The sequence below is a fragment of the Tiliqua scincoides genome, chromosome 2, assembly GCF_035046505.1.
Source record: "Tiliqua scincoides isolate rTilSci1 chromosome 2, rTilSci1.hap2, whole genome shotgun sequence".
Classification (NCBI taxonomy): domain Eukaryota; kingdom Metazoa; phylum Chordata; class Lepidosauria; order Squamata; family Scincidae; genus Tiliqua; species Tiliqua scincoides.
Genome location: NC_089822.1, coordinates 40699863 through 40725314, shown reverse-complemented (window position 1 = coordinate 40725314; position 25452 = coordinate 40699863). Strand labels below are relative to the sequence as shown.

General features: G+C 41.4%; 1 protein-coding gene across 7 annotated transcripts in view; it reads left to right on the top strand.

Moving 5' to 3' along the window:
• ARB2A (ARB2 cotranscriptional regulator A) overlaps positions 1 to 25452 on the top strand; it is a 286644-nt gene that overhangs the window by 178102 nt on the left and 83090 nt on the right. For all 7 annotated transcript variants that reach the window (XM_066614983.1, XM_066614985.1, XM_066614980.1 and 4 more), the window contains 2 exons: positions 9759 to 9875; positions 16726 to 16810. In XM_066614983.1, the coding sequence (XP_066471080.1) occupies positions 9759 to 9875; positions 16726 to 16810 (202 nt within the window). The remainder of the gene's footprint in view (positions 1 to 9758; positions 9876 to 16725; positions 16811 to 25452) is intronic.

Here is a 25452-nt window from a genome sequence, read left to right as displayed (position 1 = left end):
GACCCTTTTTAAGCCTCTAAATTTGCAGTGTTTGTTTTGACAGATTGTGATACAAACATAAGGGACATGTTAGAATCCTACATTTCCTTCATTGAAAAATATCAGGTTTCTGATAATTGAGTCTCTTTTGAACATGCCTGAAGAGAACCACGCAACAACTATGAAGGCCTTTGACATTATATTAGAATGTAAGAAAAACCCTCCCGGATTCGGTCAAATGCCCATCTAGTTCAGCATCCTGTTTTCCAAAGTTGCTCACCAGTAATTCCAGAGGATTACTCCTCTCCTGCCATTGCTCCTGTGCAACATTCAGAGGCATGCTGCAATCATGACTGGTAGCAACTGTCAAAACGGTCCTATATGAATTTGTCTAATTCTCTTTTAAAGCCATTCATGCTTGTGACCTTTACCACAACTTGGGGCAATGTGTTCCACAGACTAATTATGCACTTTGTGAATTATGCACTTTGTGAAGAAGTACAGTACCTGCCTATGTAAACCGCCTTGAATAAAGTCTTGAATAAAGACCAAGAAAGGCGGTATATAAATACCTGTTATTATTATTATTATTATTATTTATCTGTCTTAAATCCCCCACTAGTTTCACTGGATGACTCCTGGTTTACTAGTATTGTGAGAGAAGGGAAAAAGTGTCTCTTTATGCCTTGCATAAGTTTATAAATCCCACAACCCAATCCCCCCCCCCCATGATGCAGCCACTGCATCCTGCACGTGTAATGGGGCTGATGGGGAGTAAAGAAAAAGTGTGCTTACTTCTTTGGCTGTGGTCCAGTCCCCTATTGGCCTACTCAGATCTATGTCAGCCATTTTTCTAGCATAGATTTTGTGCAAAGGGAGCATGTCAGGTCCAGATGGAGGTATAGGATTTGGCAGCCACCAGTGTGACTGTGATCTAGCTCGTCCTGCCTTTGATAGACCCTTGTCCAAGCCCAGTCTCCATCCTGATCCACCCCCTCTGGTCTTCTGCACTGCAGCTATTGCAAAACTGCAGCTGCAGCCAGTCTGCAGGGCAGTGTTGGCGGTATGCAGTCTTCCAGAACTTGCACTGGCAGCGGTACTCTACAGAATGGTAGAGGAGCTGCTGCTAAGGCTTACTATGCAATACTCCAACAGAACTTGGGGTCTGCTAGCATACTGCATAGATAGGGCTGGGCCATCAATCATGTTACCCTTAATCACCTTTTGTACAAACTAAAGAACCCCAAACATTGTAGCCTCGTGAGGAAGGCATTCTGGCCCTCTGCTACTTTTGGTTGTTCTCCTTTGCTTTTCCAGCTTTACTTTCTTGATATCTCTCTCAAAGTGTGGTGACCAGAATGGGACACAGTATGCCTAATATGGCCACAGTATTGACTTGTTTAGGGGCAATATAATTTTAGCAGCCTGTGCTGCAGTACAGCGGCCCAGTGCAGCCTCCACCACATCCAGCATGGGAATTGTGGCCCTTCACAATTTCTCATTTTACTATACCATGTAGTTTGGTAAAATCTGCAAGCTTGATGATCTCACTGTATACACTTAGCTCTAGATAATTTATGAACAAGTTAAAAAGCACTAATCCCATTACAGATCCTTGGAGGAACTCACATATCCCTCCACTGTGAAAATTGCCCATTTATTCGCACTCTGCTTCCTGTTAGGGACTTTGTCAAAAACTTTTTGAAAATTCAAGTATACAGTGTACACTGGATTGCCTCTATCCACATGCCTGCTGACATTCTCAAAGAACTCTAGAAGGATAATGAGGCTGGTCTTATCTTTGCAAAAACGATGCTGATTCTCCTTCTGCAAGGTTCTTTCTTCTACACATTTAATAATTTTATCTTCAATTATGCTTTCCACTAGTTCACCTGGAACAGATACTATGCTGACCAGCCTGTAATTTCCTGGATCACTTCTCAATCTCTTATGCTGTTACACTGACTCTCTTTTAGTCTTTTGACACAGAGATTTATAGATTGATTGAAAAAATAAGTTCCATATTTTTGTTAGAAGATCAACAGTTTCACATTTAAGTTTCTTAAAAGCTCTTGGGTGGACATTATCCAGACCCAATGACTCTTTAGGCTTTGTCAATATATAGTCAATATATAATTTGTCAATACATAGAACCTCTTCTTTTGTCCCTCCTATTTGGCTCAGGTCTTCAGACTGAAAAGGTCATTTCAGGCATGGGTGTCTGGGAGTAGTTTTCTGTGGTGAAGACAGATGTAGAGAATTCATTCAGCTACAACTCCTGATTCCCTTTTATTCCATTGTTATCTAACAGTTCAACAGCCTTCCTGGCAAGTTTCCTACTTCTTATGTATTTAAAGAAGTTTTTATTAGCTGCCTTGCTGTTTGTAGCCATATTCTCCTCATAGTCTTATTTTTTTTTATTTATTTTTTGCATCCCTTGTTAGGTTGCATTTCTCTTCCAGAGTTTGTGTTTATACATGTTCTCATCATTGGACAAGACTTTGGTTTTCTGAAGGAAGGCTTCTTGCCTTTTATAGCTTCCACATCTCAACTTATGAGCCATGCTGGCCTCCTCCTGAACCTGGTGGAATCTTTCTTACTTAGTAGCATATCTTCTATTGGAGCTGTTGTTATTATGGTTTTAAATAATCTCTTTGCACTCTTTGACACTCTTGACTTTTTCTTTCAGCTTCCTTTTTATTACTCCCCTCATTTTTTAGAAGTCCCCTCATTGGAAGTAAAATTTCTTTTGTATTGAATTTCCTTTGAAACATTCCTAGTACACATACATTGAACTGGATAGCACTGTGGTCTCAGTTCCCTGTCTGCCATCAACACTTACATTCCTGCACAAGGTCCTGAGCACCATATAGGATTAAGTCAGCAGTTGTCACACCTCTGGCCAGTTCCAAGACCAACTCTTCCAGAGCCCAGTCATTTCGTTAAGAACATAATAAAACTGGAAGTGGAACACGATCACTCCACTTTCACTTTCAAACTGTGGGGAGCCCTGCAGAAGGTCGCGCAGGGCTCCCCGCACCCCCGGGAGGCTGCTGGAGGCTGTGGTAAGTGCACCCAAGCCCCTGCAGCCCCCTAAGTGGTGCAATCCTGGGGATCGCACCACTACCTTCCCCCCGTCCCCGCTGCCTCCCCCCCCTGCTCCTGCAAGAACTTGGAGCGGTTTTCAAACTCCCGGAAAGTTTGAAAACCACTGATCTAGGGCTTAGGTACAGTGGTCTTCTCCAGAATTCTGCCAACTGAGCAGAATTCTCTGCCAATTCTCTGCAGGTGAGCATAGAGACAGGTCCTTCTCAACTGCGGCATCTATACTGTGGGAATTAATTCCCCAGGGAAGTGCTCCTAATTCCATCTTTAAGTTCATTTTAGCTATCTCTTGAAACTTTGGCTCTTCAGAATGTGTTTTGGAGGAGACTGGTAAGTATTTATTCTGACATATAATCTAAGGCTTTCATGGCCGGTAGTGTTGTAGTAAGCAATGTTCAAGCTTATTGGTCATGGTCTATGAAGATTTTTATTTCCTAACATTATGGTTACGTTCCTTTGGTGGGCTTTTTCAAAGAACTAGAGGTAAGAACTACAGGCTGTTCATCTCATCACAGAGCAACGGACAGTAACTATCTACTGATCTTGTTCACCGTGTATTCCTTAAAGGACTATACACATAATGGAAGGAAAGCACTTAGTCCTTTAAGGAATACAAGCTACACATGATCAGTGAACTGGGGCGGGAGAGGGGTAGGACCGGTGGAGCCGTGCTCCACTGTATCCTACCTGTCAGGCTGAAAAGCCTGACATGGAGATTTTCAGGTCTGTGCTGGTAAAATGGCACAAAATGAGAAGCCCCTTTGTGGGGCTTGGAGCTTTCCTAGGGGAAATGAGGCAAAAGTCCCCTTCTCCCAAGTAGATCTCTGGCAGTGGCGCTAGATACAGCAGTAGCCATTTTGGCACCAGTGCACCCAGCGGCGCCACTGCTGAGTATAGAATTGGGCTGCTGGCTGGTACCCAAAGTTAAGCACTGATAGACATATTGACACCTTGTAGCCTTCTTTATTTGCAGTGTTTTGCAAATTTTTAGAAATGGCAATAATATGTAGTAAAGGCCACACCCAAGCTTAATTGTGACCAAGTCGTTTTGATTTCAGTCAAGCTTAGTCACAATTAGCTTTAGCTGGATTGAGGCCTTTCTCTTTGAATCTCGAGAAAGCAATGCCTGTGTAAATAGTATTTTAGTTTACAGTATTTGAAAAATTAGATTTTTCCCAATTATTCTGTCTCTAAAGTGAATTCTGTCATATTACAAATACCTCCAGTTTCAGCTGCTATCACATCTTTTGTATTTGTGTATTTTCTGCATGGTCAGCAGGTTGTTGAACTGTCTTCTGTTGTTCCCTTCTTGAATAGTTCTGTAACTATATCTTCCTTTTTAAAAATGTTCAGGATGTCAGTCAAACTGTGAGGTGGGGACGGCATTTATTTTTTTGAGAAACATTTACACATTTTTGTTGTTGATGGAGCGTGCATGTTGTAGCACAGGTTAAGCAGGAAAGGAAAGGGAAGTTATTACTGCTAGCCTCTCACTGCCTGGAATAATAAATTAAAACATGTCTTTTCCTCACCAGTGACTAAAGAATTCTCTTCATGAGGCGATGTGACCCAAAACATGTCAGTTTACACACATGCTCCCATAGTGATGTTGCCTGTGGAGAAACTTTTCCTTCCTGAAGTTAGTCGGAGGTTGAAAGAATGGAAGGGGAAGCTTCAAAGTACAGGAAAAGTGAATGTTGTCTTATCCTGTTTCCATAGTGGAAATCCAGCTGATAGTGTTTAAATAGCAAGGGTGTGAAACATCATAGCCATCTGTAAGGCATGGAGCCTAATATTCAGAGTTGCTCTTCCGTTTTGAACTCTTTTTACTCTTTCTGAAAAATTAATATGTCTTAGGTGTTACTATAGAAGAGTATAAGGCCTACCCTGTAATTCACCTTCTACTGTGAACTAAACCTTAACCATCTGTGAATATATTTGGTATTATTTATAAATGTGAAAGCAAGCACAGTGAAAAGGAGCATAGCTTACGCTAGTATGTTATGCAATCAGATCGCTAAAGGAGTAGTAGTGAACATTTTATACATACTTTTGGTGCTATCACAGATTATAAATTATATTGCTGGAATAACTTGCAGTTTAGGCAATATATTTTCGCACTACATATTCCTTCAGACAGCATTTGATAACACTGTATCAATTTTAAATCCAGCATGTTTTTTGTCTGGAATGGATTGAGATTCAAACCTTCCCTCTAAACCATTGTTTCTTAACCTGTGGGTCAGGACCCATTAGGTGGGTTGTGAGCCAATTTCAGGTGGGTCCCCATTCATTTCAATATTTTATTTTTTAATAGATTAGACTTGATGTTACCATGTTATGTGACTGCATTTGGGGAAATGTTACATATCTGTACTTTTAACAGGCTACTATGTGTATACTTTTAACAATAATAGTAAATGGGACTTACTCCTGGGTAAGTGTAGGTAGGATTGCAGCCTAGAATTGTTAAAAAAATTTTCCTGCTTGATGATGTCACTTCCATTCATGACACCACTTCTGGTGGGTCCTGACAGATTCTCATTTTAAAAAGTGGGTCCTGGTGCTAAAAGTTTGAGAACCACTTCTCTAAACAGCATTAAAAACCCAAAATGATGAGGAGAGGAAATGAGGCTGGGGGAGGGAAGGAATCTGTGAAGGACAACAACCCTTTCCAGCGAGCAGTGGTTCCCAAACCTTTCTAGCACTGGAACCCACTTTTTAAAATTGCACACCATCAGAACCCACCTAGCTGTACAAGACTAAAAAAAGAAAACAGTCTTACCAGCTCAAGCCCATTTTTACTGTACTACTGTGGGCGGGACGGGACTGTCTTCTGGAGCACTTGTTGAGCTCCATATGCCTAAGATAGGAACCATTCTGGTAGCCTTGCACTCTCTTTCACCTGACCTTCCACATGAGCCAAGGTATGCTTGCTTACTCATGAGTAAACATAACAGTGTGGTTAGTGTCGCATTCCATAGGGTTCAATATGTTCGATAGCTTGTAGGGAGAGACTTCATTCTCAAGTGTTTTTGGGGGGCTGCGTTCATTGGATTGCTACCCATGCCCCTCCCCACAAAGACTTACTTTGGGAGTAAATCTTCCAAAAAGTTTGAGAACCACTGAGATAGACTATTGGTCTAACTTGGTACGAGGCTATGTTCATATAAGTATGTGGACATACATACACAAATATTTGGAATCATGCATACATACATTTATAGTTTATTTTAAAATGTTGCAAACCCTTACTGAGCCCCCAGACTTTTAAAATGCATTTTGTCCTCTTGGTTGAGGAGTATGAAGAATTACCTGCAATTTTTCTTGTTAAGAGCTTTTCCTTTTTCTGCTACACAAATTCACAAAAACTACACCTACTGCTTTTTTTTGGGGGGGGGGAGGCAGGTTTAGTGGAAAGTAGACGTGAGCTGTGAGAACACTTTTTTTGCCAGTTTCTGTTGTAGACTATAGTGGAAAGAAACCCTATTCTTACTCAGAAAAAGGTTAGGATGAAAAATTTTGAAGGGTCTCTAGATCAGTGATTCCCAAAGTCCTACTCAGACTGCAAAGTCCTACTCCTACTTGGACTTTGGGGACCCTGTAAATCTTTGTGGGGGGGGGGGGAGGACAGCAGTACAATTGCCATGATTGCACTGCTGCTGAGCAGGGAAGGGGTTTTGTAATTTACCTGGGGTCACTATGGCTCTCTGGGGAGCCTGCGACCCCTTTCTGCAGCCCTCCCCGAGGGTTGAAAATTTTGCATAAAGGGGAAAAACCACTTCCTGTTTCATGATGAAAACTGGGTGGGTTTTTTTCCCCCTTTTGACAAAATTTTCAAGCCTTGGGGAAGGCTGCAGAAGGGGTTGCAGGCTCTCCAGACCCACCGGAGAACCATATCAACCCCCAGGTAAGTGAAAAAACGTCTTCCCTGCCCAACAGCAGTGATTGCATTGCTGCTGATTTCTAGGTCATTCTCCTTAAAGGGGAATGGCCCTTTTCCGGTTCTCCTGGTGGGTCGCAAACCACTGCTCTAGATCAGGGGTGTCCAAACTTTTTGGCAGGAGGGCCACAACATCTCTCTGACACTGTGTCAGGGGCAGGAGAAAAAAAGAATTAATTTACATTTCAAATTTCAATAAATTTACATAAATGAATATAATAGAGATGGAACTTATATGGATTAATGAAGGTCTCAAGATAGCTCAAGGCCTGTAAAAGACCTTGCGCAAAACAAGACTGATCTTTCCTTTGCTGCCGCTACTGCTTCACAAATGTGAAACAGCAAGCAGTGGAGGGAGCCCTTGGCATGCAGTTCACATGAGAGGTTGAACAGTTGGATCTCATGCTGAGAGCAGTCACATTGGACCAGTGGGGGCTCTAGCAAGTCTCTGGTAGGCCAGAGGCTCATTGAAGACTGGGGGCTCCTGAGGGCCAGATTGGGGGGTCCACAAGGGCCACAAATGGCCCCTGGGCCGGGGTTTGGGCACCCCTGCTCTAGAAAATTATGCATGTAAGATTTGCTCTGTACTGAAATAGTTTGTTATCCACTAGTACTTCAGTAATGGGAGTTCCGTTTCCTTGGGATTTACCATCCTGAATAATTTGGTGTTTTCTGCTATGGGATCTTTATTTATTTGCTTACTCATATACATCTTTCCTTTAAAAAATATGCTTTTCTCAAACTGGCTTACAAATTAAAAATTAGAATAATACATCCAGCAATAAAACAACAATTACAATCACAAGAATTAAATGAGTAAAGCATGTAAGTATAAAAATGTATTACAGAGCCAGAACAAGGAATTCAAATCAATAATAAAATAACTTATGGAATGAAAAATCTTCCTAAAAGCTATCTGGCTGGCTAGTGTTCAAAATGGAATATTGGACTTGATAGACCTTTGGTCTGATCCAGCAAGTTAGGGCGCAATCCTAACCTGTGCTGTAACAGGCAAGCCAGGAGGCTTGCGCTGTATCCAGTGCAGGATTGTGACCAGAAGTGGCTCGGTCAGATGCAAGGGGAAACACTTTCCCTTAAACCTGGGTAAGGGCTGCTGGCCACAATGGCTCTCCTCGGACTTGCGCCACCTCTGGCTGTGGCACAAGTCCAAGGAGAGCAGAGCGGCTTCAAGCCACTCTGTTCTCCCCAGGAACAGGGGTTGGGATCCGGCATAACTGCCGGATCCCAGCCCTGCCTCCCGCCCCCCGCCTGCCCGCCTGCCTGTCCCCAGGGCCACCTATCGCCTGCCCAGGAACACCTCCCTCCCTCCTCCTCCTCCCCACCTCCCCCATGCCTACCTTTTCTGTTTGTGTTGGCGCAGGCAGGCCAACACAAGCGGCAAGGGGAAGCTGGCGCAGAGGCTTATGTCAGCCTCCGCAAGCCGGCACTTCTCGGAGTACTGGCCTGGCTTCCCCTTGAGGAAGTGCAACCCTCCTAGAGCGGCCCAAGGGACTGGGGCCAGCCTAACTACAAGTTCGGATTGCGCCTTTACTTAATGATAGAAAGTACAACTGATTTGCCTTCCCCCCTTTTTTTCCTCTGTGGTGGCTACTGTATTCTGTCTTTTAGTGCTTCAGTATAGCAGCATCTAGTAATCCAATCCAAGCATTACTCAAGCATTAATATATGACCCATGTGTTCCCACTGAGAGAGGAAGTGTGTTTAAAAATAAAACCAACAAAGGACTGCTTCCAAACTCAAGTAATCGCCACAAATATATAACCACACATATTGACTGTGTAAACTCACCCTTTGTATCTAATCACAAGGATTCTGGTTCAGATAAATGGGCCACTGCTTTGATCTGACATGAAAATACCTATGTTCACACTACATTATAATGATGGTTTTTGGGACCTGTTTAGCTACAGTGCTAAATTGATTTTAAAGGCTTACAGTGTAGTTTTGGGCAACAAAATACAGTAATTTAGAAATGCTGACTTAGCCTTAACAGCAAATTCAATGAACATTATTCAGTGAAAACATAGAAAATGAAGGTGTTGTGTGCCATTTTATCCAAGGTATAGGTTGTATATATCTGTGCTTTTATTGTCCCATTATTTTATTCATTATTTCAACAGACCTTTCATTCTCTTTATCTCACATTCTAATATTGTGCTCTCTTGTCCATTGTTATTGTTTAGTGATTTCTGTTTGTCATTGCATTAGTCAGATATTTGTAAGTTGTAGTTTAAGAATACATATTGTGTACTGGAATATTATCTGACTGATCATATTGAATATGTCAATGAGAAAACAAAGAACTCCAGAGCCGTTGTGGAAGTCTAACCCTCAGTCCTAAACACATTTGCTTGAAAGCCCCATAGAACACAATGGAACTTGCTCCTAAGTAAATATGAACAGGATTGTACCATTGCTAAATTGAGGGACAGGCAAGGCAATGAAAGATCAATCTTGTGTTTCTGAAATGGAATATATTGAAATATACTCAAAAATTTAGATTATAGATGTAAGCCATAAGTACCAGTTCCCCTGAATCACCAAACAGCAACTTAAAATAACTTGTAAAAGATACCCTCAGGGAATCTTCAGCTTTTCACTATGATGCTTTACATTCTTCATTGTTAGACTTCATGAAAAATGAAAAGATTTCATAGTTCACTGAGTTAATGTTCACTTTAAGAAGTTTTTGGATTTGTATTTTTCACAGATGATTCAACGAGAGGCAGAAGTAAAAAATAAAGTTACTGCTGTGGCACTGACAGACTCAGTTCACAATGTGTGGCATCAAGAAGCTGGCAAAACTATTCGAGAGTGGATGCGAGAGGTGAGGTTAGATTCTTATATTCAAAATGGCCAACATGTCATCTTTTCCATTTTGTAGGCTGCTGATGTTTCACTGTTTATATGTGTGTGTGTGTGTGTGTGTGTGTGTGTGTGAGAGAGAGAGAGAGAGAGAGAGAGTTTAATCTGTTTTCCTTTTAGTGCATAGACTTGTGAACAAGGAAAATAGTTGAAAAACTTTGACAGAGTTAATTCAAGACCCAGTGGCCCCTTTCTCTAACACTGAAGATACCTTCCTGTATGTTTTTTTGGGGGAAGGGCAGGGGAGCTCCTTTGTACAGTGAAGTACAAATCATAACGTAAAGCAAGTATACAACCATGCACACTTGAGATTACATATGGGGCGCCTCTTATGTGATCAGGGTTATGGGAGTTTTCTCTGAACATAAGTTTATTGGCTGTAACCTTCACTTTCCCAATCACTTTCTTCCCATCTCTTTTGCAGCAGGTGGTGCACACTGTCATAGCTGACACTACACTATAGAGTTCTTGCACAGAAATGGAGGCACAGCCTGTTGCTTTGCACAAAGCTCTCCAGAGCAGAGCTTTCATAAATAAAGCAAAAAGGATAAAATGGGTTAGGCTTTGCTTTCCAGAACTGGCTATAGATCTCAGGTCTGTCTTTAGTTGGTTTATAGATGTAGGCTACAATAAAAGAACCACAGGTCTTGCTCTGTGCACCCAATGGAACTTGTACCTTTTTTTCCCCTCAAAGAGCAACCCCAACACCATAATTGACAACAAAGTTTTGAAACTCTAAGCGGTATATAAATACTGTTAATAATAACTCAGACCAGTTCTACTAAACACCTGCAAACCCCTGGGAACTTTGTGGCTTGTGTGCAGTGTAAACTTTTGAAATTATGTTTTAGCTTTCTAGACATGGGGATGCTGACATGACGACAGAGACCATTTGTAATTTAAGATGTACTAAATTCTGTTTTTTTACATCTATTCTTTTACAAGTTAAATAAAACTTATAGCTTATCAATTTTAATGTTTTCTCTGTTTTGCATCTTTATTTTGAAATTCAGGAACAATAGTGATGTATTGACAATATTAGCTACTTGATCAAATGCTATTGGGTTTAGTTTTTCTGCTGATTTGCTGAAATATTATTTATAGAAGTGCTGTTTCTGACTTAACTGTATGGTTTTACACACCATCGAATTTGCTAAGTAATTGTTCTTCAAATACATTTCAGTATGACAAGTTCATTATCTTTTGATTTCACTCCCAGAAAGTCGATCTTAAAGAATAAGAATAATAGTTAGTGAATTAAAATGCAGATAGGATAGGCATATAAGCATATAAGCAGAATTTTTATACTGAATTTAGGTTATTGTTACTAAACCTACATCATGTCACCTGGGTATTTTTATGTTTCACTGGGCTTAGGTCTAGTGGTAGAATGAATAATAATTAAAATCTTTTCTCAGTTGCTTTGTGTGTGTACTGCTAATTGCTGTCATTGAAAGAATAAATTGTTAAAATAGCAATTTTTCACTGCAACTATCTTCACTGCATCATTGGCTACCTATTTTTAGTGCCAATAGAAGTCATAATTTTTGAATTCATTAGGCACTGTGATGACTGATAAAACAAATCTTCCATTTTCATATCTTCCCCTTGCATTTGTGAATACTTAGTTCTCACAGGCAAGTGGCACATTGTATATAAAACTAGTTAATTGTGTGCAAATCTTCGGTATTATCTCAAATTCTCTGATGTAATGTTCTATCAGTAGTGATATTAATTTTACCTATATCAAATGAATATAATACTTCATAAAAATTCTACTGCTTTTGTAATTTGCCACTATGTTACGGTTCTGCATTCAACTGTTAATTAAAATCTGGCATGAAAATTATTAAATGTGCATCTTAAAGCCTTTGTGAAATATGGAAATACTACCTTCTAAATCATTTTGGTAAAAAGATAACAAACAGACAAGCCAGTTATAGTTTTAAATGTTTTCATGGGTTTTTCACCCAGTTCAATAGTTTCACTGATCTACTGTTTCTTACAAAAATCTGCCATGCTTTGTGAACTTCACTTTCTAAGCTCATACAGCAACCCGTCCTTTATGTTCTTCCTGCTCTCCCTGGTCCCAGAACAGTAGGGTTGCCTTGACAAATCTATTCAAAAGCCATTCCTCTGCCTTTATTGGTGGGGATTGGAGCCTTTGAAATTCTCTCCTCACTGCAGCACAGCTGACATCTTCTTCCAGACAGAATGAATTAAGGAACTACAATAAGACACTTGATCTACCAGTCAAGGATCTTTCCACAGTGAGGACAGATTCCATGGTGCACAACTAGGGCAGCAAGCATCTAAAAATACACAATACGTGCTTGTTTGCCAGAGGAACAATCAGCCATTTTGAAATGATGATTAATGGGATTTTTAATTGTCTTTTCATTTGTTAGAATAGTAGAAATTCCATAATTCTTCCTTTCCTTCCCAAATTTTAATGTCTTATTTTGTTGTCTTACTTGTGTTTTATCAAAAGCTGTGTAGATTACTTGATTCTACAACAGATATTAATGAATAAATTATTTAATGAAATAAGTATGTAACTGTTAAAAGTGTATTTGAATACACAAATTCTGAATTTAAATTGGAAATAAAATGGAACATAATTGGCAAAAGACTAAGGTCAGAAAGGGTGTCATTTACCCTTCAACTCTTGATATTAATGTGCAAAAGTGTGGTTTTCTTCACTGATAGCTTTTTAGTCATTCTCTCAATGGTTGAGCCTTCACCCCTAGAAAATGATAGCTGCATTTTGTATGTAAGCAAGAGGTGTTCCTCTCAATTAATAACCAAATAAAAGAGGGAATATGTTATATTTTATGTTGGATTATTTATAGCCAAAATCTTTGTTTAGCTTCTTATCAAAGTCCGTTTCTTTTTAATCTCTTATTCTTGTTGGGACTATTTGTGTGGCTAACTGCATCTTAATAAAGCATTTTAACACAAAGTTGACCCAATCCAACAAAATATTTCCTCCTATCCAGAAATGGGCATATACCTAATTAGGATTTATAGACTGAACTAATAGGTTTGGTCTAGTTTCAGCAACAAAGCATCCATTTTTGCCATTGTAGCTGTTTGCCAGTCAAGCACCCCATCCCTTCCTCATCCTCACTACTGGATGATGCTGGGTGGATGATACTTTGAGCCAATTGTGAAGCCAGAGGGGGTGGAGCTGTACGTGCTGCACGGTTCCAAAACTCACTGTGTAAGCTGCCTTTCCCCCTTGCTCTCAGAGCCTGTCCAGGATTGAAAGCAACACAGAGGACACACTTCTGTGTTGCTTTTGCTCCTCAGAATTGCCCCCAGAGTGAGGGGCTCCTCTACTGTTTCCAGCTTCTGTGGCTCTGGCTGGCTCAGGTCCCATAAGATAGGGACATTGTGCCTTCTGCTATTCTCTAACTGTGCTGCAAACATGCTATTGAGCAGCTTTTGTGTCAGGTGCTGCCATGCATGGAGATAGCAGTGCAGATTGCTGCATCTGCTCTGCATATGAGCAATATCCAGGCCTGAGGAGAGGGAGTGGGGTCGGGGGGAGGGAAAATCCAGGGGCCCCAGGTCATGACAAAACAAACTGCTGTATACAGTACAAACCAAATTTATTACCAAATCAATTTGGATATCTTAATTTCAGCCTCTCTAAGGCTGCATTTCCACTATAGTTCTAAGCCAATTTCAGTGCACTTCTGTTACCCCAATGCATTTAGGAAGGGGGAGGCCAATCAGAAATTTTGCCTCAGGCCAAATGCCAGCTCTCAGTGTCCCTGGCTCCAGCTTCAGCAAAGCAAGGTCACCTGCAGCTGTGACCTTGCTTTGGCATTAGTTAGTTGGCAACCTTCAGTCTCGAAAGACTATGGTATCGTGCTCTGAAAGGTGGTTCTGGAACAGCGTCTAGTGTGGCTAAAAAGGCCGATTCGGGAGTGATAATCCCTTCCACACTGGGAGCAAGTGCAGTCTGTCCCTGGCCTGTCTCCCTGGCTATGGGCCTTCCTTCTTTGCCTCTTAGCCTCAGACTGTTGGCCAAGTGTCTCTTCAAACTGGGAAAGGCCATGTTGCACAGCCTGCCTCCAAGCGGGCCGCTCAGAGGCCAGGGTTTCCCACTTGTTGAGGTCCACTCCTAAGGCCTTCAGATCCCTCTTGCAGATGTCCTTGTATCGCAGCTGTGGTCTACCTGTAGGGCGCTTTCCTTGCACGAGTTCTCCATAGAGGAGATCCTTTGGGATCCGGCCATCATCCATTCTCACGACATGACCGAGCCAACGCAGGCGTCCCTGTTTCAGTAGTGCATACATGCTAGGGATTCCAGCACGCTCCAGGACTGTGTTGTTTGAAACTTTATCCTGCCAGGTGATGCCGAGAATACGTCGGAGGCAGCGCATGTGGAAAGCATTCAGTTTCCTCTCCTGTTGTGAGTGAAGAGTCCATGACTCGCTGCAGTACAGAAGTGTACTCAGGACGCAAGCTCTGTAGACCTGGATCTTGGTATGTTCCGTCAGCTTCTTGTTGGACCAGACTCTCTTTGTGAGTCTGGAAAACGTGGTAGCTGCTTTACCGATGCGTTTGTTTAGCTCGGTATCGAGAGAAAGAGTGTCGTAGATCGTTGAGCCAAGGTACACAAAGTCATGGACAACCTCCAGTTCATGTGCAGAGATTGTAATGCAGGGAGGTAAGTCCACATCCTGAACCATGACCTGTGTTTTCTTCAGGCTGATTGTCAGTCCAAAATCTTGGCAGGCCTTGCTAAAACGATCCATGAGCTGCTGGAGATCTTTGGCAGAGTGGGTAGTGATAGCTGCATCGTCGGCAAAGAGGAAGTCACGCAGACATTTCAGCTGGACTTTGGACTTTGCTCTCAGTCTGGAGAGGTTGAAGAGCTTTCCATCTGATCTGGTCCGGAGATAGATGCCTTCTGTTGTAGTTCCAAAGGCCTGCTTCAGCAGGACAGCGAAGAAGATCCCAAACAAGGTTGGTGCAAGAACACAGCCCTGCTTCACGCCGCTTCGGATGTCAAAGGGGTGTGATGTGGAGCCATCAAAGACAACAGTGCCCTTCATGTCCTTGTGGAAGGATCTGATGATGCTGAGGAGCCTGGGTGGACATCCAATCTTGGGGAGAATCTTGAAGAGGCCATCCCTGCTGACCAGGTCGAAAGCCTTCGTGAGATCTATGAAGGCTATAAAGAGTGGCTGTCGTTGTTCCCTGCATTTCTCCTGCAGTTGTCTAAGGGAGAATACCATATCAGTGGTGGACCTGTTGGCTCGGAATCCACACTGTGATTCTGGATAAACGCTCTCTGCAAGTACCTGGAGCCTCTTTAGTGCAACTCGGGCAAACAACTTTCCTACAACGCTAAGGAGAGAGATGCCACGGTAGTTGTTGCAGTCACCCCTGTCGCCTTTGTTCTTGTACAGCGTGATGATGTTTGCATCCCTCATGTCTTGAGGTACTCCACCTTCTCTCCAGCAGAGACAAAGGATTTCATGCAGCTCAGTGATGATGATCTCTTTGCAGCACTTTAGGACTTCAGCAGGGATGCTGTCTTTTCCAGGTGCCTTGCCAAAGGCAAGGGAGTCCAGGGCCACGTGAAGTTCTTCTAGGGTTGGTTCACTGTCAAGCTCCTCCAGCACAGGCAGGCACTCAATGTTGTTCAGCGCTTCTTCGGTGACTACATTTTCTCTGGAATATAGCTCAGAGTAGTGCTGCACCCAGCGTTCCATCTGCTGCGCCTGATCCTGGATGACCTCGCCTGTTGCAGACTTCAGAGGGGCAATTTTCTTCTGTGTTGGACCTAGGGCCTGCTTGATACCATCATACATCCCCTTGATGTTGCCCGTGTCAGCTGCTATCTGTATCTCGGAACAGAGCTGGAGCCAGTAGTCGTTAGCACATCTCCTGGCTGGACTTTGCTGCGAGCACCTCGGAGGACCTGCAGGTTGCGCTCACTGGGACAGGCCTTGTATGCTGCTTGAGCTCTCCTCTTTTCCTCAATGACTGGTGTCAACTCCTCAGAGTGGGCTTCAAACCAGTCTGCTGTCTTGTTGGTCTTCTTGCCAAATATGGACAAGGCGGTGTTGTAAACGGCATTCTTGAAATGTTCCCATCTGTTGGATGCGTTTGCATCGACCGGGCCTGGAAGAGATTCCTCAAGCGCTCGTGCAAATTCCTCCACTTTTCTCTGATCCCGGGTCTTGCTCGTATCAATGCGAGGTCTTCCTTCCCTTTTCGTGTGATACAGTCGCTTTGTTTGCAGTTTCACTCTGCTGCACACCAGCGAGTGGTCGGTGTCACAGGCAGCACCCTGATAGCTGCGTGTGATCTTGATGCTGGGAAGGCTGGAGCGTCTGGTGAGAATCAGGTCGAGCTGGTGCCAGTGCTTTGATCTTGGGTATCTCCAAGAGACTCTATGTTGGGGCTTCGTGTTGAAGAACGTGTTGCTGACACAGAGACCGTGATGACAGCAAAACTCTAGCAGGCGTTGGCCATTTTTGTTCATCTTCCCAGTGCCGAACTGACCTAAGCAAGTGGGCCACGAACTGTTATCAGCACCAACTCTAGCGTTGAAATCGCCGAGGATGAACAATGGCTCTTTTACGGGGATCTTCTTGATAGTGGTGGCCAGGTCATCATAAAATTTGTCTTTGGCTTCTGCTGGAGACGACAGAGTCGTCTTAATGCTTTGGCATTAATGCTTAATGCTTTGGCATTAAGACCTGAATATTTGGTGTCTGTGCTCTGATGACAGAACTTTAAGGGATTTTATATGTTCTTGATTACAATTTGTCTTCTTTCAATTACAGAACTGTTGTAATTGGGTGTCGAGTTCAGAACCACTGGATACATCAGTTGAGTCTATGTTACCAGACTGTCCACGTGTTTCTGCAGGTATGAAAATGCTGGTCCAGAAGTAAGAAATGTTGTAATGTGTCGATCATTTTCTCTGCATTTTATTTTACCTCTAAACCTGAATTTAAACAACAGAAAAATTGAATACTATAAGCTTTCATTTTTCTTCTGCTGCCTGTTTCTGCTTCCTGTAGCACATACTGAAATTTTGTTGATTTCCATTAGTTTCCAGCATACCCCTTTTCTCATTGGGTTTGATTAATTTATGAGTTATTGTAACACAGACGCACACACAAAAAAGTGAAAGCATCAAGAAAAGTTGTGAAGTGGAATTTAATAGGATTCCTCCTATCCTATTCCTCCTAGGAGTTGTGTAAGGTGGGAATTTTCTGTCAAAATTCTCCAGTGCGTCTACAGTTTGATATTAATGTAACAGGATGGATATCAGACAGCAAAATGGAAACAAATGTTCCAGCTAATGTAATTGAACAATGCTATTCTCAAATATATTATCAAAATAGTAAGATGCTGGAACTTTAGCAATATGATTCTCTCTCATTAATGAAAAAATTACAAATAGTAAGGCATTTATCCAAAGATAGGGTCATTCATGAGCCCAAAGGAGCTCATGCATATATTTTTTAAATAGCACTCTCCTATCCTCATTAATACAGCATGGCAAATGTTTATGAAATTGTGAGGAGTGTCAAAAGCAACTTATGGTATGGCATGGAAAGTAAATCCAAAATATCATTGCATTAGTGCAACCTCTTGTGTGGAAAAGGGGACTGAGCACTTTTCTCTGTCCAGAAACAAGGTGCCAGGGCCAACGGGAACACTTTTACCCTTGTAATCAGCTTATATGCTTTTCATGGGCATTTGACTGGCTACTCTTGAAAAGGTAAGAAAAATGGTTTTCTGGACTAGATGGTGACATAATTTGTTCAAGGCCACAGGCCAAATAGGGAGAGGTGGGGTCTGAACCCCCAAACATCAAACCACTTCTTTCATTCCACATTTGCTGTTTGCAAAACAAAACTAGTTTCACAGCAGGCAAGCCAGTTCACTACTCACTCCTTTGCTAATAAAACAGTTCCCTGTCAACTAATTTACCTCTCCCAATTCCTTATTCACTCAAATTCCCCGTTCAGAAATCCCTGAACACTTTTTCTATACACCTCTGCAAAAGAAGGGAAAACCCCATTTTCTCTTACTTCTTGCCTAGCCTATGGAGCTTTGTTTTCTCTTTTCCCACTTAAAGAATGGATTTGGGACACCAAATGTGCAAAGAGCAACTGCTGCCTAATCAGCAACCACCTATCACTTTCCCAAAAGGCAGTCTTCTGCATATTGTCTCTACTACTGTGCTGTTTCCACCTTGTTTGCAGTACAGGTGCCCATTCCACACTCTGTGCTCCTCTCAGGGCAGAATGTTTTGAATACTTTTTTGCTCTTGGCACAGGTATTCCTTGGGCACAGTCTCAAAAGGTTTTTAAAAAATGGCTGGTCGCATATTATACACTCACTTGGATTTCAGGAGGATGGGGTGTTTGCATTTATTGCCCTTTCCAAAAGTGGCAGTCATCAATGCACTGTGCAATCTGAATAATGACAACCGCTAGAGGAGGAAGATTATACTGTATATACCATCTTCTTGTTGAATCCATAAACCATGTTTTAGTCCCCTGCAAGATGTTTTTGCCTGGAATATAGATGTCAGTCCAATTCACACAGCTCTATCTGCAGCACAAATCAGGATAATTATCCTTAGGAATGTTAACAGGAGTTTACTGTTAATAGCAAGCTACTCCTTAAATATCAGGCTCCTCCCTCTGCCCCTGTCTTCTGGTGTTCAGCTTGCCTTCTACCCACTGATTCAGATCCCCACATCACTAGATGTGAAGCTTTCACTGTGGGTACAGAACAGTCAGATCCTAACACTTTTGTTCATTTGTTAAAGATATATTATCTAAGGATTACCTACCTGCAGTTTTTTGAAGAAAAAAATGAGCACATTTAACACCTTGTCAGAAAGTATTTTGCTTGTCCCTGCATGCTAAACCTTCCCCTTGTGCCCTGTTTGTACTTGCCACATCTGGGCTCACGGATTGCTGCAGAAAAACAGTGGTACCTACGTAGATATCCTGTGCTTTTTCCAAAGGACATACAATAATGCAACTAAAATAGCCCTTTTACCGCCACCTCTGTGATCCAGGGGGAATCAGAAGTGGGGCTAGATCTGCATGCAATTCAGCAAGGTGGTAGCAAGGGTTAACTCTCACTTCATTAATGAAGTGCAAATTGCTAAGGATTAGGGGACAATTACTCCTGAGCAGCTGGGTTCACACTTCATCTGAAGGTGGATTGGTGGACTGGTAAACTGCAAGTGTGAATTAGCTCTGTGTCTCATGGGCTGCAAGTAATCATTATTACTACTGAGAAGAAGAAGAAGAAAGCCGCCTTAGGAATGCCGGTTGGAGTTTATGCAACTCACTGTTTTAGATAAAAGTTCCTTGCAAGTCTGAGTGCATGTTAAACCTCATAATATAGAGGGAAGCTTCAGCATTTGGAAAGGCTGAGCTTTTCTGTGGAATTTGTTACGTGAACCCCTTTTTCACTTTCTGCCAACCACTTTTACCAACTAATATGACAATATTGACATAGAAGGATACACAAGTGGCTTGTCTATTTCCCTGCAGTTGCACTGTATTTGTGAAAAAATAAGTTGCTCTTATTGAATGTTTAGTTTATCTTTAAATAAAAGATCAGCTTAAACAGTTACATTTAACTCTCATACTTGTGGAATGAGAAAACCACCCTGTTCATAGATGAAACATATATAAACTTTAATGTTTTGAAATGCCTATCAACTTTCAGACACCACTAAAAATCCATTCCTTTTCCATAAATTTTATTACAGTGTACATCTACATTTTAAAATAGTTTAGAACCCATCATATATAATCAGAGCAAGTTATATCCGCTGCATAGTATCCCTTTCAATATACACTTACCACCATGACAGCCTCTGATGTAAACTCTTGCATCTCTTATGAGCAGATCTAAGTAGTGAGCAAACATTGTGCAGATGCCTGCAGAGGTGCAGAAAACAAGAATGGCAAAGATGCCAAAATGCAACTGAGAATGGTTATGTACTCCTCCCTTCACTTGCTCCAAATCAGGTCATCAGGCTGACAGACTTCTGTGTGAAGCCCCTCACAGCACCAGTCATTCATTAGATAGGGAGGAAATGGGCAGGGAAGGGATCCAAATGCTACTTCCCCCTGTTCCATCTAAGAATGGATCAGCATTGTTAGGGGTCAGGGTGACCAGATGTCATAACAGCAAAAGAGGACAAAGCACCCCAGAATGCAGGACATCCAAAAAAATGTAGGACATGACAAAATAAAAGCTGAAAAACTCATATATTGATTTCATATGGTTTATTTAAACACTGTTATTATTAAATTTAAAACTATATTGCATATAATTTATTACATTTGCAGCCCAATCCTAACCCACACTGGAACAGGGAGGCCTGCTGGCCTGCCTCATATCCAACGCAGGCTTGGGGCTGGTTGCAACTCAGCCCAGGGCAAGGGGAATTCGTTCCCCTTAGCCCACGTGATGCTGCAGCAGCCTCAGCGGGGCTAATCGAAACTGCGACACCTCAGGAGGTGGAGCAGATCCAAGCAAAACTGGAGCTGCTCCAGGTTGCCCGGGACCAGGGATAGGACCTGGCAAAATGCTAGATCCTGGCCCCACCCATACTTACCCATGGCCCGCCCACAGGCTCACTCCTTACCTTCCCTTCCCCCACCCCAAAACACCTCCTTCCCACCCTCCCCATGCCCCCCAGAGTCCCACAACCGCCTGACTCAGCTGGCGTGGGCTTACCTTCACACTGGCCCAATGGGGCTTGGGCTGGCCTTCATGTTCTCTTGGTAGTACGAAAGTGCTTTAGAGCACTTTCGCTATACCACTGGGCTGGTGCAAGGGACTTGCGCTGGCCCATGCCCTTTTCTGTATTGTGTCCATAATTTTTTAATTACAAGAAAGCTATGCACTGCCTGCTCCCAGGGAAAAGGAGGACATTTAAATTCTTTTCTAGGACACAAGGCTAAAGAATAGGACATGTCCTGGAAAAAGAGGACAGCTGTAAGTTTCTCAGTTAATTTGCTTTTGGAGGAATGCCAAAACTCTTCTCCTACCTCTAGCTCAGACAGCTGTGGTTTTTCTGTGCATTTACTGTCTCTTGCATCTCCAGATAGCAGATTTACAGAAAACTGTTTCTAGGTGCAGATAACAATCCCTGGATTTGGGGAAATGATGGGTCTTGGGAAAGAAGCCGTTTCTATGTTTATTTTATGTTGTTGTTACAACCTTTTCATTAATATAAACTATTAGGATTATTATTAGGATTCAGTTATATCAGTGTGGAATTCGGGGTCACCTGTAAGATATTTTTGGAAGTCGAACTTGTATTGTTAGTTGTTCAGGGAGAAAAGGAAAGTCATGTACATGTGAGAGAACTGTTGTTTTTCTTGGTTCCCAAATTTCTGTTGAGATTATCAGTAGGGTTAATTACCATGTGCACAAGAAAAGTTTGAAAAAGAAACTATTCTTGTGCCATTTGGAAAATTAAAAAACACAAAAGTCATTATTACAATTTATCTCCTTAAGATGCAAGTGATATTCTATGTCCCAGATACATTTGGAATTTAACTTTAAATTTTTTAAATTACAACGACAGAAGTAAAAAAAAATTGACAGAAGTTCAAAGGAGCTGTAAACAGAGAGGCCAATAAGATTATCTAATGTGTTCATTTGTATAATGATGACTACATAATTTCTTCTAGTAATTGAAGCATTCAGCTTGAAATATCTGGTTGAACTAAATTACCTGCTAAAGAAACATAATGAAGGAGCAACTATCAGTTGCAAAAGATTATCGCAGACATGTGAACTAATGTAAACCTATGCAGTGATGCATGCCTGAATCTATAGGCAGCTTAAAACAACAACTATAAGAGGTTTAAACTGCCACATTAATTTCATTCATTGCTCCATGTATGTCTTTGCAGTTGTAGGATCTGACATTTTTTCTGCTTTAGAAAATGTTTTCACAGTCTGTGAACTGTATCTCATGAAAGCCTAAACGAAACACAGGAAAACTATATGTATTAATACAATGAAGTATTTTTTCACTTAGTATTGGTACTGTTTGCTTACTTGCATAATTACCCAGCCCTCTTACCCCTCCCATCCTTGTTTGTACTATCATTTGTTCATGCAGCAGATACACAGAGAGAGACATAGGCATGTTCAAAGACTGGAGAGATGGCTTATATAGCCATGTTCAGGTTCTCACATGTGTTGACAGCTATACATTGATCTTATACTCTCACTCACTCACTCACTCACTCACTCACTCACAAGGCCAATGCATAAGACGTCCCTCAATGGAATGTGTTGCTATATATGCTGCACATGCATATGCTATAACCACACAGAAAAGGCCGTGTTAGCTTCATCAGCAGTTGATAACTGCTCATAGAATACTGAGCAAAGGTCCGGGTTAATCAGAGGGAACTTGCAGTTAAATGAACATGTGAAGCTGTCTTATTCTGAGTTAGGCCACTAGTCCATCTAGCTCCGTATTGTCAGACTGGATGAAAAAAGGGCAAGTCAAAATGCTCTGATATGGTTACATAAAATAATTCCTTGACCTTTGAGCCCTCTCTTTTAGGGTTCTCTGTGGCAGAATGCAGAATTGTTTAGAGCAGCGATTTTCAACCACTGTGCCATGACACAGTGGTGTGCCACAGATGGTCTGCTCTTTCTATCTTTCCACTTATCATAAGGGAGCTTGTGCAAATGGAAGTGACAGAGCAAAGTTACAGCATTCCATTCCAAATGGAATCCTGACAACCCTGCACTTGCACAACATATTGCCCAAGATATCACACACAAAAATTATCAGTGCCTTCCACCTGCACTTCCACAACTGTACAGAGAACTTCATAAAATGCCACCTTCCATCCATTTGTGCTTAGATTCAACCCAATGTCAGTGAAAATAAATGGTAGCTAAGTATAGAAGCTAGGGCCTGACTAATTCTGAGTGCTGCATGGAATTTGAACTTGTGTTGAACAGCAGTACTCCATGCAACACTGTTAAATCATTTTTAAGCGCTTTTGAAACTCAAGAGACTTTCCACAGCCGTTTGTTATGTGACGTACGGATCTGCTGTTCAAAGAAAAAGAAGTAAAAAATCCCACTGGGTACATGCAAGCTTTTATGCATGCCTTATAGAGCTCTTGGATCCTGCCAAGAATATTCAGAATGTATTTTATCACAGTTTGTTCTCTCTGTGATCTGATTAGTGTGATTATTATTTGATTGTCAAGACAGTCCTCATCTTTTTCAGTTCATTCACCTCTCCATTTACTTGTTAATAGGTCTGCAGTCATTCAGTGTTAGCATGGTTAATCAGCCAAAATTCTAATCTTTAAAATTTTAGTCTTAAAATTTATTTCAGATGTATCATTGTGGCCAGCAATAAGCAACAGCACTAGAGTTTAAGACAACTGAAGGGCACCCCTCACCCCCCCCCAATCCTTCAGGCTATATGGATGCACTAGCTTCTTTTTTTCCCAGTGCCAACTTGAATTAATAGGCCCTTCTCTATAGACAATACTAGTTTGTCTTTTGGGGTAAATCCTGCAATTTTCCTTCTAATCAGTCAGCTGAAGCTCAGTTGAAATCCATGGCCATGATTCTAGGCAACTGCTAGTGAAGAAGAAGCATGAATATTCAAAAGCTTAACTGCAGTTGATTACTGGATAGAATGGAAATGGTTCTGTTTACACCAACCTACCCATGAGCTGAGTGACTAGCTGCAGTAAAAAAAAAAAAAACTTTCAAAACACATCCAGCTGTGTATCTGTTTCTTTGCTGATCTTGGCTGCCTAAGGTTGTGTCTGATGTCAGTATGTCTTTAAGTGTGAGTCTTCCACAACAGTAGTGTACCTTGAAGTTGTTCAAGCCTGTTGTGCTAATGTGATTGGAAATTCCCAAATACTCATAAATTGATGAAACTAATAAAGAAAGTTAGGATATCAGTTGTTTTAATTATAGCAATAATAGTGATTATTCTTCATATCCAATACAGTCATACAGAGTGGGTTGCTTTAGTTTATTAAATTGTAGGTTATCTTTCATTTAAGAGAAACTTTTTCCTTCCTTCCTAACCATTTCCCTGAAAAAATAACTGAGCTTTGCATAACTTTTATATTAGCTCTCTTTTAAGTTCTTCTTGCAGTAGAACTTGTGCACATTACTTGCACAACACTATTAATCTCTCTCTCATTGTCTATAGAAGTTTAGAAGGTCTGTTGTAAATTGAAGGTAAGTGCTTGTGATGTGCATGTTGAAATTTGGCTGGGCAATCACAATTTTTCTGATATTCTTTCACTGGATGGCTTTAGAAAAAATGTCTGGCACCAGGATACTATTAGGCTGTAATTAGTGTAACTAACAACTAATATGACCGAGCAGAATAGAGGTCACCATAAGACTTCAAAGGTCTTAACAGGTTAAGGTTGGAGGGCAATCTGTCTCCTTGCTTAATCTGTTGCCATATCTGGTGAGATTTGTTGAAATCTTCAGTGACCTCTAACCTTGAGGTGTTGCTCTCTCATAATTTACTGGTCACATGCCATGTTCTTTATTCCCGTCTGTTTAGGTGAACATAGGACTTTGTGAATGGCAGCTTCGTTTTAGAGTTCATGTACAAATGTGCACAGATTATCAGCCCTTCACTGAAGATAAAAGATTGTGGTTTAGCTGCTTTAAAGTTATTTTTTTGCCAACAGTGGATTAACAATAAAGTTGTTTGCTGCGCTGTGCCATGTGATTTATATGGGACTTCTAACATGAAGTACAGAAGAAGTTATAATAGATTTTTAAAGATAGAGAATTGTATTATTTTATGGGGATTTCTTCTATCCTTAACTGCTTAAAGCTGATGGTATTTTGTCTGCAGGAAAAATTAGTGCTTCTTTTAGATAAAGATATTACAGTACAAGTCATTTTTATTTATTCACAAATGTGTCTTAACCCTTGTCAATTTTGCATATTTCTAAGGGTTTTCCCCTCTTACTTTGTTTTAGCAAAACCCAAGTGGAAGGCTAAGGCCTTGGGACCTCATTGTTTCTTTCCTTATGATACTTCACTGTTCCTTTTTTAAGGAGTATTTTCCTTCGAGTAGTATCCTTTCAAGACTCAGAAGGAACATGTGCAAGAAATTACTGCCCTCTGCCACCTTTTCACTCTCTGGGTTCCAGCAATATACCTTCTGAGTGTGTTTAAGCACTGCAGGCCTACTGCCTGAAGTCACTTTGTGCCAAATAATATGCAGCCAGCCGAATGAGACTTGTTTTTAAGTACAATTTAACTTTTAAAGGACTTTTAAAAGAGTACGAGAATGAAGAGGGGAAAATAATCTGAGGCCAGAATTGAAGATCACTGCTAGAAAAAAAAAATCATACAAGGGTTTTTCAAGCAGTGACACTAAGAATAGTATTTGGAAAATCTTTTCTTTCAAGACTATCTTGTGATTAACTAGGGGAGTACAACATCAAAGCCATACTGACTTCAAAGCTCAGAACCACTTCCAG